Source organism: Pezoporus occidentalis, unplaced genomic scaffold (assembly GCF_034315485.1).
Source record: "Pezoporus occidentalis ecotype Australia unplaced genomic scaffold, CSIRO_AGI_Poc_V1 ctg95, whole genome shotgun sequence".
NCBI lineage: Eukaryota > Metazoa > Chordata > Aves > Psittaciformes > Psittacidae > Pezoporus > Pezoporus occidentalis.
This window is the reverse complement of record NW_026916315.1, coordinates 408,391-425,188: the sequence shown is the minus strand read 5'-3', so window position 1 is coordinate 425,188 and position 16,798 is coordinate 408,391. Positions and strand designations below refer to the sequence as shown.

General features: G+C 42.8%; 1 protein-coding gene across 8 annotated transcripts in view; it reads right to left on the bottom strand.

Annotated features, from left to right (window-relative positions):
- Window positions 1-16,798, bottom strand: part of LPP (LIM domain containing preferred translocation partner in lipoma) — a 353,500-nt gene that overhangs the window by 87,555 nt on the left and 249,147 nt on the right. For all 8 annotated transcript variants that reach the window (XM_062606306.1, XM_062606312.1, XM_062606305.1 and 5 more), the window contains one exon: window positions 916-1,039. In XM_062606306.1, coding sequence (XP_062462290.1) covers window positions 916-1,039 — 124 coding nt within the window. The remainder of the gene's footprint in view (window positions 1-915; window positions 1,040-16,798) is intronic.

The following is a 16,798-nucleotide window of genomic DNA, read 5'->3' as shown; positions in this document are numbered from 1 at the left end:
TCTTTAAGCCAGAAAAGTTTTGGTATAACCAAAATCTATTGCTAACAGACCTAGGGGACAATATTTTATTTTATTTTATTTTTCCCTGGAAATTATGAAGTAAAGGAAGACAAAGAACACAAAGGAATTGCCTACCCCAATCTTTAACTCTGCAAACTGTAGTAGTTTGTTTCCTTTGTTTCCTAACCACACTATCACTCAAGCCTGTAGGAAAATAAGCATACACACAAGATGAATCAAGTGTGCCCATGGCCCCTTGACTTTAATGTAGAGTTCACAGGCCATATCACCTGTGTTTTATATAAAGGAAAAATACATACTTAGACCTATAGATGCCTAATTCTGTTGTATACCACTTAAGAAGAAAATTTGCTTATCTTTTTTCCAGGCAAATAAGATAACATGGTTATAAGCCAATCATTTCAGATTTGTCTTCCAGGTACTTGTTAGACCCAGTTCTGGGCTAACAGGTCCTCATGTAAAACCAGACTGCTTGACTCAAAATGGATTTCCTTTTAATCTATGACAGCATACAGAAAGTGAAAATTGATGCCTTAGGAGCAGAACATATTTATACTGCCAGATTTTTTGCAGCTGCAATGAGAAGGGATAGGGCAGGTGGGCAAGACAGGATACCACACCTGAATTCAGCCTGGTAACCTGGGGACAGATGGTGTGAAACTGAACCAGACACTGAAAGATTCACTTCATAACCAGAAAAACTATAAACATACAGCAAGTGAGCATAAGATTTATGCTGGAATTACAGAGGAATTCCCATAGACGATTACACTTCCAGCCCAGGCATGGAAAGCAAATCCATCAATATGAATGCCACTACATCAACAGTTCAGCTGTCAGGCCTCTTTGCTACCAAACCTGGTAAATTCAGAAAGGGGCTATGGCACTGCTCACCAAAGTAGTCATCAGAAGGAGGATTCTCCATGTCATACAGCATTTTCTTGGTCAGATGCTCCAGCTCATCTTCAGGCCTGAAGACAGGAGTGCTTGATGCAGGTCCAGAGCTTGGGTACCCACTCTGAAAAAAAAAAGTACAGTCTGTGATGTGGTATAAAAGCATGGTACCAGGATCTATTGGCTGTTCAATACTGAACTTCATTCTTCGTCTTACTTTTGCTTTTTTTTTTTTTTTAAACTCAAGCAATTCATGCAAGTAAACATCTTGTTTAATGTAATGACAACTGACTTCTAAAAACATCCAGTGAAGTGCTATATGTACTCCTAGAATAAGAAGCATTCTGTGACTCATAATTAGATGTCTACTAGGTAGCACATAGTAATAAACAAAGGAGAAAATTATTCCAAGGATAACCTGATACAAACATTTTCCAACACTGAAAAAGCCTTTGGAAGCATTCCAGTTTGGATTTGGCAAAAGCTTCCATCACTTAACAACGTAATATAAAAAATTCTAGAACAATCATCACTACAGTGTTGGAGTATATGGACAAAGACAGATAATCCCAATCTGCTAGTTCTGTTCTCTTCTTGTTTCACAGAATCATAGAATCATAGAATAGTTAGGGTTGGAAAGGACTTTAACATCATCTAGTTCCAACCCCCCTGCTGTGGGCAGGGACACCTTATGCTAAATCATATCACCCAATACAAATCCTGCTGTTAACATTAGTGAGAGTGGGAGCTGGTCCACAGATTTTTAGTACTAGGGATACAAAGGTTTTAATATGTGCTTAGAAACTGAGACCTCTTGGCCTTCATATGCTAACAGCTGGCATACAGTGTTTACCGTCTGTCACAGTAAGCCTCCTCCCTGGAAAACAGCAGAAGTATGGGCATATTTTGAGAAGCACAGAAATAGTCTCATGCCTAGAAGTTTCTTAAATGAAGCTAAATTTGGTGTCCAGAATTAGAAAATCAGTCATTTAGAGATCAAAACATGCTGACATCAGCTTTCCATGTGTGCACTGCTTTCCTGAAAATTAACTTATGAAATGCAACATTTCAGTAAAGCAAGTGATTTCATTGATTAATTGCTGCCTTCAGCAATGACTGGACCTTAGGTATGAAATTTATAAGCCTTAGTCCACAAGGAAACATTTTCCCATGCTCCATACCTACTTAAATGGGAAGAAAATGTAAAGTTCCCAAGGAAACAATACACTGGCCACTTCTATCTGGCTTATAGGTACTACATCTGACATGATGAATCTTTATTGAGACAGTTATGTTCAACAGAGAATGGCATTTTTAAAGCACTGAAAGAGAATTAGCTAAATGCTTTTATACTTTCTTCTTTCAGGCAAGGAGATTTTCAAATAAGACATCAGTCAGTGTAGAGAAGGTCTCAGAATGGTGCTTAGCAATAATACTTCAATCATTTACTCCCAGAAACCAAACACTTGGATGTTCCTGACCTTGTCATATTTTTTTTTCTAGGGCCTATTCTAAACTGTACACCATCACCTCTGCACTTGCTGACCTGCTCTATCTCACAGGCGCTGCACCCATGAGTGCAGCAGATTACTATATCCCTTGGAAGTGCTGGATTTGCCATCCACACACAATACAGAAATTTCACCTGCTGCCTGCCCACCAACTGCTCTCTAAGAGTAGCAGCAGTGCACAAGGGAAATGGGTGGCCCAGTCCCTGGAAGAAAAGGCACCTGAAATAAGCTGTGGGCTGGATGAATTTCCCTGGAGGGCCGTGCGAGGTCTATTTGCAGTACATTCAACCTTCCTGATTGAGAATACAGATCAGACCTACCGTACATTCAGGTTTCCCCAGAGCTGTTTTCTTTTTCTGCTCAGTTTCTTTTTTTCTCCTCAGCAATAGTCAAGGATTTTGTGCATTTGTCCAGGATTTCTAAATGCCTAGTAGTTGTTCTGAGGAAGCTGTTGAACATCTGGAAATCCTGAATGTCAATACACAGCTCAGTAAACTCTACTGTACAAATGCAACCATGTTGATGTGTTTGGGTTACCACAACTTAGTTTTTCATGTGGGAAAACAAGCCTGCATGGTGCACAGGACTTGCATTTGCTTTCTATGTCATGTAAGTGCCATCTGTGTGGGATATATCATTTTGGTGAGGATAAGGCCATTCGTATGACTAGGAGTTTCAGAGCCAGGTACTTGACCCAGCACACCCAGACACCCTTGGCAAGTGCTTAGTGGCTCTTTTTAGAAGGCTAGTTGACTACTATTTCATTAGAAATAATAAATACCATAACCCTGAAAAAAGGTTTATTAATAAGCTAATTAAAGGTGCCAAATGTAAGGCATTTAATCTTGGAACAACCTATTTTTCCCTTTGCTCACTTGTTCCTAAGAGCCGATCATGAATCTTGCCTGAATGTATATTTTAACGCAGCAAGTGCAGTCAAGGATTTATTAGCTTGAGAAATCAATATGGCAACTGAGCCTCTTAAAATATTATTCCATCTATTGTACTTATTTCAGTTTCCATGCAGAAAGGAATGACCATTGCCACCTCATCGACTTTCCTAGACTTTGTACTGGGAAAACAGTATGGTGCGAAGCTGCTGATGGTCCCCATGCCCGTATTTCCCCCCATTAGCAATCACCAGTGTGGTACAAATGCATGGATATGCCATGATCTAGCCTGTTCTGTGAGGCTCTCTCAACACATAATCTGAAACACTGCTTTTACTCTTGGGCCTTATAATATTAATGAACCAAAACTGAAGGCATGAGCTGCTCTATGTTCACAGAAAAGGGAAGCAAGATACATGGAACTGAAGCAATTTGCCCATCATCACACATGGGCTCTAAGGCAAAGACAAAACCTGCATGCAGGCTGCTAACCCTACCCATGTCCTCAGCCTGGCACACCATCCACCAGGTCTGGACTCAGCATTACAGACCTACACTGGCAACTCTCTGACACAAAGCCATCACACCTGCAGACTACCACCAGCCAGGCTTTGGCAGGACACCCTGGGGAGAAGGTGTGGGAAGCCTCTCCCTTTCTTTCATGCCAGCTTCCCACACCTCCTGACTGGGAGGCCTGCTCATGCCTGCTTCAGCAAGGGCTTGGGCTGTGACACTTAAAATGAAAGACCAAAATCTGCAGGTTTTAAGTTCTGTCTGACTCTCTTTTGTTTTGGAGGCCACATTGCCTCATACACACAATAAACAGTCAGCTTTCATATTTTATCTACATTGCACTTTTTCCAAACCAGGCAGATTTCTTATCCAGTACTCAAAGTTAGCAAAAATAACAAATGCCAACCACAACATTATGAGACATTTTAACTATTTTGACTAAAATGCTGTGCCTTTTTGACCAACATTTCAGCAGTGCTAGGCACATCTTTTTCCTCTTCACATGACACACGACGACTATGTGCCTCCAGGAAAATGCACTTCATGCATATGAACGTGCTGTTGAGTTTGCTGGGACATGCACACACACAAACAGAGAGAAAAGTGTATCCTTAGTTCAATCTAAAATGCTTGTTTCAGCAAACCAGTTTCCTTCCTCCTCCTTTGTTAGGTCAGGGTAAAAATATAACTCTGGCTTTTCTCACAAAACAGAATTGTGTTGTTACTGTTTATTAAACTTCCTCTATTTTTTTCCTGATCTCTACAATGATCAAGGCTGTCTAGAAATCCAATCTGCTGTCTAATCTATCACAGTTATCTTCATGCATTCTCTTTTCTCCATGATGCCTCAATGTACACAAACATATACTCCCTTATCTAGACGCAGCCCAAAAGCTGGGTCTGTGCCAAATTGTAACATGGCCTCCCAAATTCCCTGAGCACCACTCTGTCTGGCTAACCACAGCAACACCAGGGATGATAAACTAACTCATGAAAATAGAAAAAAGCCTTGGTCACTGAAAACCCAGCAGGAAGGACCATGCTTTGGGAGCATGAGCACATGAATCCAACCTTGACTACTATCAACAAAAAATGAGCAAAAAACCAAGGGAAGAGCATGACTGCACTCACATATGCAGATGCAAATGCATTCATGAAAAAACACCGTCCTGCATGCTTAATTAATAGGATGTTTAAGAAAATACAGGTATTCCCAGGGTTAAACCCTGTGATAGAAAATATCTTCATGCTACAAATGAAAGGAAGTATGTTAATTGCTTGTGACAATCTCAAAGCATTGCAACAACATCTGGCCGTCTTCCTCATTAAAGTTCAGTTCCTAAAAAGCCAGGTCAAAAGAAGCAGTCTTGTGGAATCACTGCATAACTATTTTGGTACATGAAGTTGATACTTGTTTCAGGGCTTCTATGGCACATGTTTTCTACTCTGGACCTCACTGGTAGTCAGCTGTCTCAGATGTAATGGCTGCCCAGAAAAGGGAGATCTGCAGTTGATGCAGTGCATTCACCAACATGAATCTTCCCCATCCACATATAAATATTTACCCAAATGGCTAAAAACCTCAGCCCAAAATCTACAGTGACATCTAAAATGATGCTGTGATGAATGCACTGTGATTCAGAATGCACTGCATGTGGTCATTTTTCTTGCCCATTTGCAAATGTTGTAGAAGAAAATGCTTCTCTCTGAGAGAAAACAACTTCAATTACATGTTCCCTATTACAGAAAGGTGGAAATTATCTTCTTTTCAGAAGGTAGAATTAGCCCAATTTGAAATTGAAAAGCAGCCAGAAACATCTTTCAATGATACTTACTTTCCCTTTCATTTTTTATTTCTTGTTCATCTCCAGAAAGTTAGCACATTCCTTTCACTTCACTCACCAAAACTGATCATCAGTTAAATAGCAGTACAGCACATTTCTTATTCAAAAGCCTCTCAAGGACCATACTTTTTCATTCAAGTTATTGACTGTCCAAAAACATCACAAACTTTCAGACCAAAAAATCCAGTGCGGTGCCACATAGGATCATAGCATCAACTAGGTTGGAAAAGACCTTTAAGATATCAAGTCCAGACACCTCTCATAAGTCACGCTCCCAAGAAATACCAAGATTGCCTGCAGCTGTAATTCAGTTTATAATTAAGGCCAACTGATCTCTCTTACAGAGGAGAGACACCGGAAAAAAAAATAAATTATTTCTTGATTTATTTCTCCCTGCAAAAAACTACAGCTGCCAGAGTACATACAGATTCCTGAAAAGACGATTCTGCATGGATTCCATGTGACACACACATTCCTGGGTTTACTCCTGGTTAGAGAATAATTCATTGAGATCCTTTGAAAAAGCTGCCCTGCATGAGGAGATACTCACTGACAGCCAGTGACCTCTTGCCCATGCCAGCAGTTCAAAATCACAAAATTTTGGGTAGGCAGGAGTGAGATCTCCTCTGGGACACGGCAGAGGGGGACAAGACACTGGTTCCCTTGCTACGTACCTGCCCTCCCACCACTTCCTGTAGCAAACCAGCAATCCAGAATAGTCAGTTCTGGCAGCAGAGCCTTCATTTGTTAAACACTGGCTTGCTTTGAAATAGGACAGCTCTGTAACGACTTCAAAGCTCTAGAGGATATTTTTCTTTATTTTTAGACTTCATTATTGCAACCGTATCCTTACTTAGCTATCCACGCACATTCCCTGTCCTATTCTAATCCTGCTAAGCTCTTAGTTTCAACAATCTCTTGTGTCATTAAGTTTCATGGAACCTGAATAATAACAATAAAATTATTTTTCTTTGTTTTAACTTCACACCCTGAAACTTTGCCCAAATGTCTCTTTTTCTTACACTGTGAAACTGGGATGCAGACAGGTGGAAGGGGAGGTATTTTGTTGATAGTTTAAAAACCAAGGCAATAGAGCCAGAATGCAAGATCATTAAATAGTTGGGAACTTCCATATCATAGAGATGCTTATTTTGACTCTACAGAGCACAGCTTTTAGCTCATAGTCATGAAACCAAAATCTTAGTCTCTGTGTATTGACAGCGAATTCAATACGACCACCATACATGCACTCTTAATTACTCTCTAAAATGGGTTTAACAATATTTCTCTCTTTATTAATCAGAACCTGCAAATCTACCCAAGCTTCTGCAATGCAAGTGACTACAGAGACTGTTTTATTAATCATCAAGCACAGCAACAAATGAGCATGACTTTTTTGTCCTTGGATTGTTTGTATGCTATTATATGCAAACAGACTAAGCAGCTTTTCTTGCTATTCTTCACGTTCTCACTAATGTTTCAAATCTGGAAGGGCTGATTATTTTTGCTAGGTATTACAGAAGTTGGATAATCTGTAAACACTGCTATCTGCTGCTTGCTTCTGCATTGAACCCAGCTGTGTTAAATGGCAGCTTCCACTTCTAATATGGAGAGCTGACGTTTTTGCTGCAGACTGTGGTTTGTTTATATATTCAGAGTTAAGAGGAGATGAGCTAAATTTTTATGGAGCAACACTGGCCATTTCTCAAACAGATCTCCAAGTAATAAATCGCTTACATGTTATCTCAGGAAGCAGTAGATTCAAACTGTATTTCAGATAAGAACACCTATAAAATACTACATTTTAATGTCCCATTGGTACTTAAATGTATATACAGAAACAACTGCAGCAGTGTCTGATCCTGCCTGGGGCCTCTTGGCCTTGTCGTTACACAAAAACGCTTTACTTGACTAGGCTTACCTCATATGAAAAGGGGACCAGTCTGTTTTGTTTTATATTTTCCTATTAACCCCACTTACTTTGGTAACAGGTATTTTAGGCACTGTTTAAAAAGTCAGGAATGCAAGGCACAGGCTGGATGGTACTACTGAAGGGAGAATGAGGTATCACCATTATACCAATATATGGATGAAGAGATTGGATCATTTTAGAGCTATGATTTTGGATGGAAGAGCTTGGTCTGCTTCATAAAATAACATCAGAAGGCCCTATGCTCATTTGTCTATTTCAGGATTGAAGGCTTTATTCTGTTTAAAGCTGCTTGCCTTGCCACATCTTTCTGGGCTTAGAGTCAAGCACTCTCTCACTCCCATGTATCATCAACAGCAGTAAAAGCCCTATAAACCCTTATCAACACCCCTCTTCTTTATGTCGTAAAACAGCAGGCTTCCAAGACTCCCTTCAAAGCGTTAATTAATTAATAAGTATATTTACTGCTATCAGCAGGTCAAAATCTGCATTTCAGAGTACGAGCCATAAGCATCTACAGGACACCACAGTCTCAAAGTTTAGTCGCAAGATTCACAGGGAAATGCTGCAGAAGGTTTTGAATTTGCTTCTTGTCACCTTGGCTCTGCATCCTGGGGTACATAGTGCCATCTAGGGCTTCTTGCCTGGGGAGACAATGAGCCTCAAGACCTGCACAGAGCTCCCTTGTGTAAATCCAAGGTAGCACTTCTGAATGACATTGAGCCATAGGGGACTCTGGTCACAGCAAGTAGCATTCCAAAGCGGGACTCAGTTGCCCCACCGACCAAGCCATATCCCCATCTTACAGGACAAGCACACGGGCACACCTAATAAAAATGGGAATGCTCCGGCATTCATATTGATGAAAAGAGGTGTTTTTGCTGACACAGTACACAATTAGCCCAGAAGATTCTTTGCCACAATGAAATGATCTAAAAAATGTACCCTACTTCCAAAACCTGCCCTTCCAGAAGTAGCCCCAAACCACAAGCAAATAATTGAGCTTTGTCCTTCCTTAAGGTCTTCATTTGCAAAGCACTTCATAAAGGCAGAATGCAACCGTTCTTTTCAGACAATGAAAAATGACACTACACAATGGGCTTATACACACCTCTGGTGTAGTGCTTTCTCTGTGGACCACAGCGATGAGGGAGCTCACCACCATTCACCATGCGGTGCTGCGGGTTTGACTGGGTGTTTGTGCAACGTGCACCACCTGCCCTGTGGTTCAGGTTTATCGCCTGTTGAAAAAATAGGCTGTCCCAGCTGCAGCCCCTTGTCAGGTAACAAAAACAGAAGTGCTGGGGCATCACTTGTTTCAAAAGCAAAATAAACCTCACAATTTTAATGGTACTAATTTTGCATCTGAAACTTGCATTCATACTGTATTAACAGTTTAAATGCAGCTTTCTTGCCAGATGCCTGAATATGCTAAAAAAGATACTTAAAACATGCAAATTTGGTTTCTGTTTTAATACACAAAGAAACTTAAAATCATATCACTTTCCATCACCAATACAGGTTTCAATCTAAGCTTTTTCATGTGAAAATTGTAACAGCAAACAAATGGTTAACCAAATGTGTTTAACCCACTATCAATAGTTTCACTTTTAGTCAGCTGTGACATGGGCCATTACACTTCCCAGGACACCAGTGACTTAAATGAAGACTACATATTTTGCTTAGCACTAAAAGATTATATAAATAATTTACAGAAGGAAAAGCTTCTTAGGCTGGAGTGGGTGCTTGCTTCAACATCCATAGCATTGGAGGGCAGGATTCCTGAGTTTTATTCTAAGCAGTATTCTTAGCCAGTCTGATCCTGCACCCTGCTGTTATAAATGGTGTTCATAATGCTTGGCTGTCTCAAGAGAGTTTGAGAGTCTCAATGAACTCTTGATTACAAAATGCTTTGAGATCCTTGCATCAAAGATGCTGAATGAGTCCAAATTATGACTATTATTAATTATCTTTAGTAGCCAGAAGTCTGCCTCCTTCCACTCACTTGTGCCTATGTTTTGTCTTCTAAGATTATAAAATCTTCAAAACAAACACATGCCCCTTTAAGGTCTTGTTGTATAACTAAAAGTGATTAAGAATAATATATGCAAGAACAGTAGTGCAGCAAAAGGAAATTATATTCCTGCTGGACTCAGAATTTTTTTCCTTATCTCAGGACTGGAAGATTTCTCCATTTTACTCATGTTCTGATCCCAGAATCACCTTTCTCTATTTTTCATGTGTAGCTGCTTTCACTGTAAGAGCTTTGCAGTTTTTCTTTTTGCTTTGCACAAGCCATGTTTCTTGAAGTGGTTACTGGAGAGTCCCAACCCCTTTTAACATAATGAGCGCAAGTTCCTTTGGAAAGTGGATGGGGAGCTCCGAACACATCAGAGAGTATAAATGCTGAGTACAGTCCTTCACTTGACTTTCAGTGTCTCAGGTGGCTGAGTCAGGGGAAAGGAGGCAGAAACTTAACAAACAATCCAGATACCTGTATTCTGCCCAGGCCATCTACTGTGCTCACCCCTTAGCCAACGTATGCTTCAAGTCTGACAAAAACTATTCAAAATGACACTTTCTCTAGTGATGCAAAAAAAAAGAGAATTTGCAAATAATAATGAGAAGATTGCTACTCTTCAGAGGGAGAGCTCATTTGCTTGCACGTGAAGGACTTGTGAAAGATTGCAGAGAAAACTATTAAAAGGGTACTTACACAGCTCAAGACGACATGTAAGCAGTAAAGATCAAAGTTCATCCTCTAATTTCTGCCTCAATTACAGCATCTCTCCATTTTATACCATCTATATAGATGCAGATTGTAGAGCAGTTGAAGTCAGCTACCTGGACTTGTGCAAAGCGTTTGACACTGTCCCACACGACATCCTTGTCTCTAAATTGAAGCGACATCAATTTGATGGACGGACCACTCAGTGGATAAAGAACTGGCTGGATGGCCGCACACAAAGAGTTGTGGTCAGTGGCTCAATGTCCAGCTGGAGACCAGTAACGAGTGGTGCCCCTCAGGGATCGGTGTTGGGACCGGTCTTGTTCAACATCTTCGTCGCTGACATGGACAGTGGGATTGAGTGCGCCCTCAGCAAGTTTGCCAATGACACCAAGCTGTGTGGTTCAGCTGATACACTGGAGGGAAGGAATGCCATCCAGAGGGACCTTGACACACTTGTGAGGTGAGCAGGTGCCAACCTTATGAAGTTTAACCATGACAAGTGCAAGGTCCTACACCTGGGTCGCAGCAATCCCAGGCACAGCTACAGGTTGGGCAGAGAAGAGATTCAGAGCACCCTGTGGAGAAGGACTTGGGGGTGCTGGTTGATGAGAAAATGAACATGAGCTGGCTTCAGTGTGCGCTCGCAGCCCAGAAAGCCAACCATATCCTGGGCTGCATCAAAAGGAGCGTGACCAGCAGGTCAAAGGAGGTGATCCTGCCCCTCTACTCTGCTCTTGTGAGACCTCACCTGGAGTATTGTGTGCAGTTCTGGTGTCCTCAACATAAGAAGGACTTGGAACTGTTGGAACAAGTCCAGAGAAGGGCCACGAGGATGATCAGGTGACTGGAGCACCTCCTGTTCAGCCTGGAGAAGAGAAGGCTGCGTGGAGACCTCGTAACAGCCTTCTAGCATCTGAAGGGGGGCTATAAGGATGCTGGGGAGGGACTCTTCATCAGGGACTGTAGTGATAGGACAAGGGGTAATGGGTTAAAACTTAAACAGGGGAAGTTTAGACTGGATATAAGGAAGAAGTTCTTTACTGTAAGGGTGGTGAGGCACTGGAATGGGTTGCCCAGGGAAGCTGTGAATGCTCCATCCCTGGCAGTGTTCAAGGCCAGGCTGGACATAGCCTTGGGTGACATGGTTTAGTGTGAGGTGTCACTGCCCATGGCAGGGGGGTTGGAACTGTATGATCTTGAGGTCCTTTCCAACCCTAACAATTCTATGATTCTATCTATGTGGGTGGTTTTGTTGCCGAATCACTTTATTCACCTTTAAGAGTCTGAAGCTTTACTGCATTTAAAACAACTAATTCTCCTCATGAAGAGTCCTCTGCAGGTATCCCTAGGTCACCTGAATTTCTGCTCAGCCATCTAACATCATGTCAAGTACCATTTGCCAAGACATGTTATTTCATTCCTGAGGAGCACTCTTCCAGACCATCACTGTTGAGCCTCACAGCAGCTCACATATGCCACTCATACCAGCAAGCTCTGCATCTCTGTTCTCCATCCCAAGCGAGAACAATTGCCTCCTCACAAAATTACTGGACTGGAGTTGATTGTAACAACTCATGATTAAAAACATAGAGATCCCTCTCACATTTTGTCAAGTGAAACTGTCCACCAAAAGTGGGCAGTTTGCTTTGCAGACCTAATTCTACTTGCCCATATTAGAGTCTGGGAAAATGTTTGGCAGCAAGCTCACAGTGCAGCCAGCATCCACAAGGCATTACCTGCACTTGGTGCTTCTGTGATGCTGAGCACTATCAGGCAGAGTGTAAGACACACTGGCAGTAAGGAAAAAGGTGGGGAAATTAAGCAGTGCCATCAGGACCAGAGGGTATAATACACAAGAGAAGAAGGAGGAGAGAGTGAAGGGCTGCAGCCACCAGTGAACGTCATCTTGATAGTCTAAGCACTGCTGCTTTAGAAGAAACTTGCACGTGTTTCACTATCCATTACCTCTGGATAATCAGAAATAATATTCTCAGAACAAAGCACTGCCAAATTCTATACTGCACTTGGGGGAAAAATGCCAGGGAAAATGCCTGTCATCTAGATTATCATTTATTTCACCCAATGTACTTATGAAAATGATCTCTCATTTGGCTTAGAGCAATAGAAATTTCTCAACAAAGTCATAATTCTCCTGTAATACAGTCCAGGGCAGTTAAGTATTAGCCAGATAAAAGCTCCAAGTCTCCCTTGAAACACTGTTTCTGCTCAGGAATTTCCCACAATCAGGGAGGTGAGAGCTGAGAAAAGGGCAGGAAGAAATGAGGAATGATTTTCCCTCAGAGAGAACCACAGGCTGAGGACCCAGAAGGTCTCACCTGGTGGAGATGTCATGGCAGGGATGCAAAGAAGCAGGGACTATGGGATACTGAAAACTGCTACAGGAAGTTTCACCGTGGCTATTCAATATTCAAAGGGCCTCGACCTTATTCTTGCAATCTGCTGGAACAGGAGTGAAGATCTAAGTAAGCTTGCTGAGCTAATCATGGCTGTTACGGATGCTACTCATCCTGCTTGCGGAGAGGGCAGGAGGTAGCCCTTGGAGGAGAAGAGCCACAGGAGAAGAGAGGTCAAGGTCAGATCTGGAATGAGAGCTCTGGCAACATAGGGAAAGAACCAAGGGAAAGAGCAAATTAGCCTTTTGCAACACAAATATAACAATTAAAAAAAGGCAGAACTACAAAGGCAAGAGAGAAGTGCCAGCATAGGAGAGATAAATGTGCAAAGGAGTTGGATGAAATGGAAGGATGGACTAACAGCATCCTCAGAGCAGGAAGAAAGCAGGAAAGCAAAAGCAAATGAGAGGTATCAGCATCAGCTAATTTTACTGAATCAGTTTCCTTGTATAAGAACTATCCAACGTTATCCAAACCCCACCAATTTCAGACTATGAGATTAGTCAGATGCTTCGAGACACATTTGCATCTGTGTTTTTACTGGGGCATCAGGGAGGGTGGGCATCCAGATCACAGCACTAACGCCCTCAGTCTCACTTGATTCCCACATAGAAGCAATATATAGGGCTCAAACATCACACGCTCCTCCTCTCTACTTCCCCTGCTGCATTTAGGGCATAGTCCCACATCTGTCTGGGATGCTTTCCAGCCAAACATAAAACTACTTTGTTGTCACGATGCTCCAGGTGGTAAGCACATAGGTGCTTGTTCTGTGGAGACTGTGCTATGTACTGCAGAACTTCCTATGGTCTCCAAACCAGATCAGGTTAGGAATAAAGAGCAAGAAGAAATTCCCTGTTTGGCACTGAAGCCAGAAGGGGATGAAGGGCTGCCTGGATTCAGAGCCATTCTACTGCTTTTCCTTGTCCTCTGCTTTGCCACTAGCCTCTTAAAAAGCCCCAAGATCTTGGCAACCAAACCACACTGTGCACTAAGAAAGGGAATCTGAATTTCCCCAGCTGCAGCCTCCTGGGGAGCATGCCTCCCAGCATGGGGGCACAGGCACTGCACTGACATACAGACCTAATGATTTGTGCTGTTCAAGGAATTAAATGCTTGAAGAAACTCACCCTGCTCAGAGGGCCACATTCAAGCTGAATTTCTGCGTTGTCTTTTGTATGAGGCTAGGACTGACTTTGGGGAGGTCAGGAAGAGTCTGATGGCTCAATAAATAAGAGACACTTGGGAGAGTTAGCAGAACTGGCAGCTCAACAAGATCCATGTTTAGCTGTCAAAACATTCCTCTATGTACAGAGACACAGCAAAGAAGGCTGTCCACATATCTCCTGGGCTAGAGACAAACTTATCTCGCTAATTGGTCAAGCGGTGCTTTGTGGAGAATGGAGCAAACTGAAAAAGGCAGTGGCATGTGCAATTATTACTGAGGAGGTTGAGGGCTATGGCAGGACATAACAATGCACCTGGACCACTCTGATGTATTAAAAAGATTGCTTTGTCCATGAAACATTTTTGTGTCCTCTTCAATCACAACAGCAGCAGCTCCCTTCTGTTTTTTAATGATTAAGCATCTCACAGGTTGACTGAGCAAAGGCTGAAGGGGAAAAACAGAGAGATATATATAATTCTGCTTGCAGAATTTACTTGACAAGGATGGGCTAGACATTCAGATGGTGCAAATCAGAGTCGCCCCAGGGAACTCACTGATTTACACAGCAGCAGAGGATCTAGCTCAGTGTCCCAAAGTGAGCTATGTACTCAGGTGTACATCGGCTGGTTGAGAGGCACTAGTTGAGTCAACAAAGCTGTTCAAGCTTGGCCAGACTAACTGCAGCCCCCTGTGCCCTCAGCTGCATTTGCCTTCCACAGGAATATATGACACAGAGAGAAAACCAACTACCAGGCTGCCAGACCAAGAGTGAACACTGCAGACAGAGACCCCACTCTCTGGGGATACAGGTGATTGCAACCTGCTTCCTTGCAGGTGACACTTTAAGTAAGCCCTAGATAGCTTACTTTATTAAAATCACTGTCCCTAACTATGGGGCCTCTCTCAGTCTGACTTTCATGGACTCCTGCTACTACCTCTCAGCTCAAACTAACCTGTTTTCCAGGGCCTCCTTTCTCCTTGCTCCTTTTGTGGAGCTGACTTCCTTTTGGAGAGGAACTCAGAGCAAACATGCCTCCTCCATCACCCTTCTCATCTACCCTTGCTCCTAAGAGCCAAGCAAATTTCAAAAGCACACCTAGAAAAAGGTTGTGAGCATCAAACACTTTACAGACCCCTTCCTCTTCTTTTCCTGAAGACTTCTGCTCTCCATGCTTCCTTTCTGCCCCTCTGCATTAGTTTTACACTGCAAAATAGGGGGCTCAGGCCCCTCCATGTATAGGGCATACATCTCAATCACACACTTTAGAGGGTTTGCTACATGGAGGAGGCCATCAAAGTGCTGGAAGAGATTGTCTGAGGAAGTGACTGTGATTTCCATCACTGAGGCTTTTCAGAGTAGGAACAAACAAATATTTGTGAAGAATGGCTTAGGCAGAGTTGATCCTCTCTCTGAGCAGCAGACAGATCCTCAAGTCTGTTCCAGACTTCTTGTTTATGCTTCTGTGATTGTTGTAGCAGTTGTGACATATTCTGCCACAGAGTTGAGCAAAGCCAGCTGAAGGCTCTATGGATCAACTTCACGGCTGAAGCTGCTTACAGAAAAGGAAGCTCCTGTACAGTATTAAGTTACTTTACGGTTTTGTTCCAAATGCTAAATCAAAGAAACTTTGCTCAGAAATGGTACGACAAAGAAGCCAGATCCTAAACCAGGCACAGAGGCTGCCCCTTTACTGTCTCCAAGATGCTGTATCTCCAGCTTAGGCTTCAGGTGCATGAGGTAGCTCACACTCAGAGAACCCACTGTATGGGCTGTAAATATCTGTGTTAGACAAATAGAGGGCTTCTCCTGTCCTGGTCTACAGGAATGTCCATCCAGCACTCACTAAAACCTCGCAGAAGCGAGACAGGATGCAGTGAGTCTGGCCAGAGCAGGTAAATGGCAGGCAAGGAAGCATTCAGACAAGCAGCATAGGTGCTCCAGACAGCAAAATACTTCACATGTCTGCTGTACAAAGACCCACGTGTGTTTGCAGTGGATGGAAGGAAAGAATTTACTCCAGAAACACTGACGCAAGTCCTTCGTGCAATACCACCTTATGGGGAAAACAAATGGTAGGGGAGCTATCTAATCTACTCATCACAAAGTCTTTGAGCCACAAGACGGTATTTACTAGCTGGTACCAGACAACATTCAAGCAAGAACAGAAAGTTACTTTCCCAACCCTCCTTGTAAATTGCTCCCATCTGTGCAAGAGAGCAATCCAAAGTCCTTATGCCGGTGACAGTACTGCAATCACACAGTTTGGTTTTTAAACCTAAAATAGTGTGAGCCAGACCACGGCAAGGCTAGTACATCACATGCAGCTGCACTGATAAAGAGGAGACATTGCAAGCGGCTCTCCAGGGCGCAGGTTGCTAGGGAACGTGGTGAAGCCACCACAGATTTTGCTGCTCCTTGCCAGCTCTTTCCTCTCTTCCCACCTCGCTCGCGCTGTGCCAGCTTCTTGCCCCGAGAGTGCTGTTCTTCCTGTCTGAAGTGTGCAAAAACAAATCTGCCAGCAACAATGGAGCACGATTGCTTGGCATGTGTTCCCAAGGAAAGAAATCTCTCTAGCCTTTGATTTTTAAACGCAGCCAGCTAATGGGTTGGGGAAAAAAAAAACCACTCCTGCAATTTTCTCCACGTCTGTGTGTTACTTCATTCAACCTGTGCTACAATTCAGGGTGGGTGGCAAGACCAGGTGATACAGCTCAACAGGTTCACTTTGTGGGTGCTGTGCTGGCTTGAAGATGGCAAGACACAGTGCCCTGAATGTCATGCTGTGCCCTCTGGAGCCCTCCTCTTGCCCTGATGTGCTTTTCTTTGGGAGGTTGTTGCACGAGCCAGCACGGCTTTGCAAACATGATGGGCACTGCATGGT